The sequence below is a fragment of the Mandrillus leucophaeus genome, unplaced genomic scaffold, assembly GCF_000951045.1.
Source record: "Mandrillus leucophaeus isolate KB7577 unplaced genomic scaffold, Mleu.le_1.0 Scaffold775, whole genome shotgun sequence".
Taxonomy (NCBI): Eukaryota; Metazoa; Chordata; class Mammalia; order Primates; family Cercopithecidae; genus Mandrillus; species Mandrillus leucophaeus.
This window is the reverse complement of record NW_012108419.1, coordinates 424,927-427,474: the sequence shown is the minus strand read 5'-3', so window position 1 is coordinate 427,474 and position 2,548 is coordinate 424,927. Positions and strand designations below refer to the sequence as shown.

The 2,548-nt window shown below is 38.6% G+C and overlaps 1 protein-coding gene across 3 annotated transcripts in view; it reads right to left on the bottom strand.

Annotated features, from left to right (window-relative positions):
- The window catches only part of ATP6V1A (ATPase, H+ transporting, lysosomal 70kDa, V1 subunit A), a 75,670-nt gene that overhangs the window by 30,259 nt on the left and 42,863 nt on the right, over positions 1–2,548 (bottom strand). For all 3 annotated transcript variants that reach the window (XM_011966805.1, XM_011966807.1, XM_011966806.1), the window contains one exon: positions 1,426–1,577. In XM_011966805.1, the coding sequence (XP_011822195.1) occupies positions 1,426–1,577 (152 nt within the window). The remainder of the gene's footprint in view (positions 1–1,425; positions 1,578–2,548) is intronic.

The window sequence follows — 2,548 nt, the reverse complement described above, 5'->3', positions numbered from 1 at the left end:
AGAGAGAGAGAGAGAGAGAGAGAGAGAGAGAGAGAGAGGAGATGGTTTATGGTTTTTTAAGCAGTCGTAGAAAATGGAAAGAGCAGACAACAAATTAAGAAAGATTGCTGGGCAGCAGAGAGAGCCCAGTTGATTTTATTTAGTCAGTGCAAAAATAATGACAGTTTTTACCATTACTTTTAATAGAAATCATCAATTTATGGTGACATAAATCTACTGTTTTTTTAATTATACCACAATTCTTTGTTTTGAAAAAGTTACACATGCAAATAAATTAAATACACACTTTATACTGGGAAATCTATTCCTGTGCATGCTTTTGGTTTACTGAGTAACCTAATAAATTGCTTGGTAATAATTTATACTTAAATCATTTGAACTTTGTACATCACAATACTAGTTTACCATAAAATTATACAATTGGTTACAGAAAGGCTTAAGCCAAAAATTTACATCAGTTGAAAGCTATAGATATTGGAGTATTTACTTCTTTGCCATGAAATAGGGCATCTTCCCCCTTGCTCTGTCATCTGAATTATTTAATAATTTTAAATCTAGAAGCAGATCCAGCATCAAACTTAAAGTTAGGTATTCATGTTGCTTGCTTCTCAGTTTGGGATGGAGTTTGGGACTAAATTGATCCCCTGGATCACGTGATGACTGCAGAGATTTCCTTCACCAAAAATCAGATTAAAGCTGTGTTTCTGCAGAGGTATGGGTGCACTATAGCATTTAGAAGCACAATCTGTACTATTTTCTTTCCCTCTTCCAAATGTTATCCCAGTTATTTGGGTGGGGCTTCTGTCTTGGTTTCCAGTCTAGGATAACTTAAGAAACATCGTGGCCAGGTGCAGTGGCTCACGCCTGTAATCCTAGAACTTTGGGAGGCCAAGGCAGGTGGATGACTTGAGCTCAGAAGTTTGAGATCAGCCTAGGCAACATAGTCAAACCTGGTCTCTACCAAAAATACAAAAAATTAGCTAGGTGTGGTGGTGCATGCCTGTGGTCCCAGCTACTCGGGAGGGTGAGGCAGGAGGAGGATTGCTTGAGCCTGGGAGGCAGAGGTTGCAGTGAGCTGAGATCACGCCACTGCACTCTAGCCTGGGTGAGTGAGATCCTGTCTCAACTAGAAAAAAAAAGAAACACAGTTATACTGTTTTGGTACAGATTTTCTTCAGCAAATTTAATTTTTCCAGAAAAGTTTCAGAAATAATGCTTTCTGTGGGCAACCATGAAAAAAGTAAATCTTCAATGGTTTGAATTTATAGTAAGTGCTAGCAATAGAAAAATATTTAATTCACCATTATTACTCTAGATAATGTATTACAGTGTTAAACACATAAACCCTTTATCTATGAAGATAATAAAAACATAAGCACATATAATAACTCTGAGGGAAAATCATGGGACACATCTCAAACTTACGGAAAAAGGGCATCAAGGACTCTCTGGCCAGTCAACAGAGGATGATTGGCTGGCAGCTTCTCAGTGACAGGTCGAACTTGACGTACAGGCCATACTTGCACCATGGTGAACTTTTCCTTTACACCTTCAAATTCAAGCTCCAAGACAACATCCTATAAAAATACAGTACGATTTTAGTATGGTCAAATTTGTGAACATTTCTTCCTTCAAAATCAAAGTAACCCGATTCTCCTTGGGGTTAGGAAGGTGATACATTTAAGCAAAAAGGTAACGAGTAATACAATAACATTTGTGAACATTGAGATGCTTTCAAACATTCACAAATAGCGCCAATGTCCATGGCCCTACAGAAATCTCTAATTTTGTTGAAATATGAATTTGAATTATCTGCTTTAGGGGAGTTGCTCCATTGGGAGTGAGTCTCCAAACTAGTGTGCAAATCTAGTTGATTTCCCCAAATCCCTATCTTAACTCTTGTTCTCCATAACTGATAGAGCACAGTCTTACTCTTATGAAATGATTAAAAAATTACTATTTCTTATCACATTTTATTGGGAGAAAATTATATGCTATGATAGTCTTTTCAATAAAGTTATCTTCATACCCATAAAGATTACGAGCCTAATGTGTATTATGTGACTGTAAATAACATTAAAGGTCTAAGTTTTAATCCAGTGCCAGGCATGGATTACAGCTTATGCCTGTGATCCCAGCACTTTTGGGAGGCCAAGGCAGGAGGATCACTTGAGTACAGAAGTTCAAGACCAGCTTGGGCAACAGAATGAGATCCTGTCTCTAAAAAAAATTTTTTTAAATTAGGCTGGGCACGGTGGCTCACGCCTGTAATCTCAGCAATCTGGGAGACTGAGGTGGGCAGATCATGAGGTCAGCAGATCAAGACCATCCTGGTCAACATGATGAAACCCCATCTCTACTAAAAAAACAAAAATTAGCCGAGTGTGGTGGCAGGCACCTGTAATCCCACCTACTTGGAAAGCTGAGGTAGGAGAATCGCTTGAACCCAAGAGGCGGAGGATGCAGTGAGCAGAGATCACCCCACTGTACTCCAGCCTGGTGACAGAGTGACAGAGCAAGAGTCCATCTCAAAAAAAAAAAAAAAAAA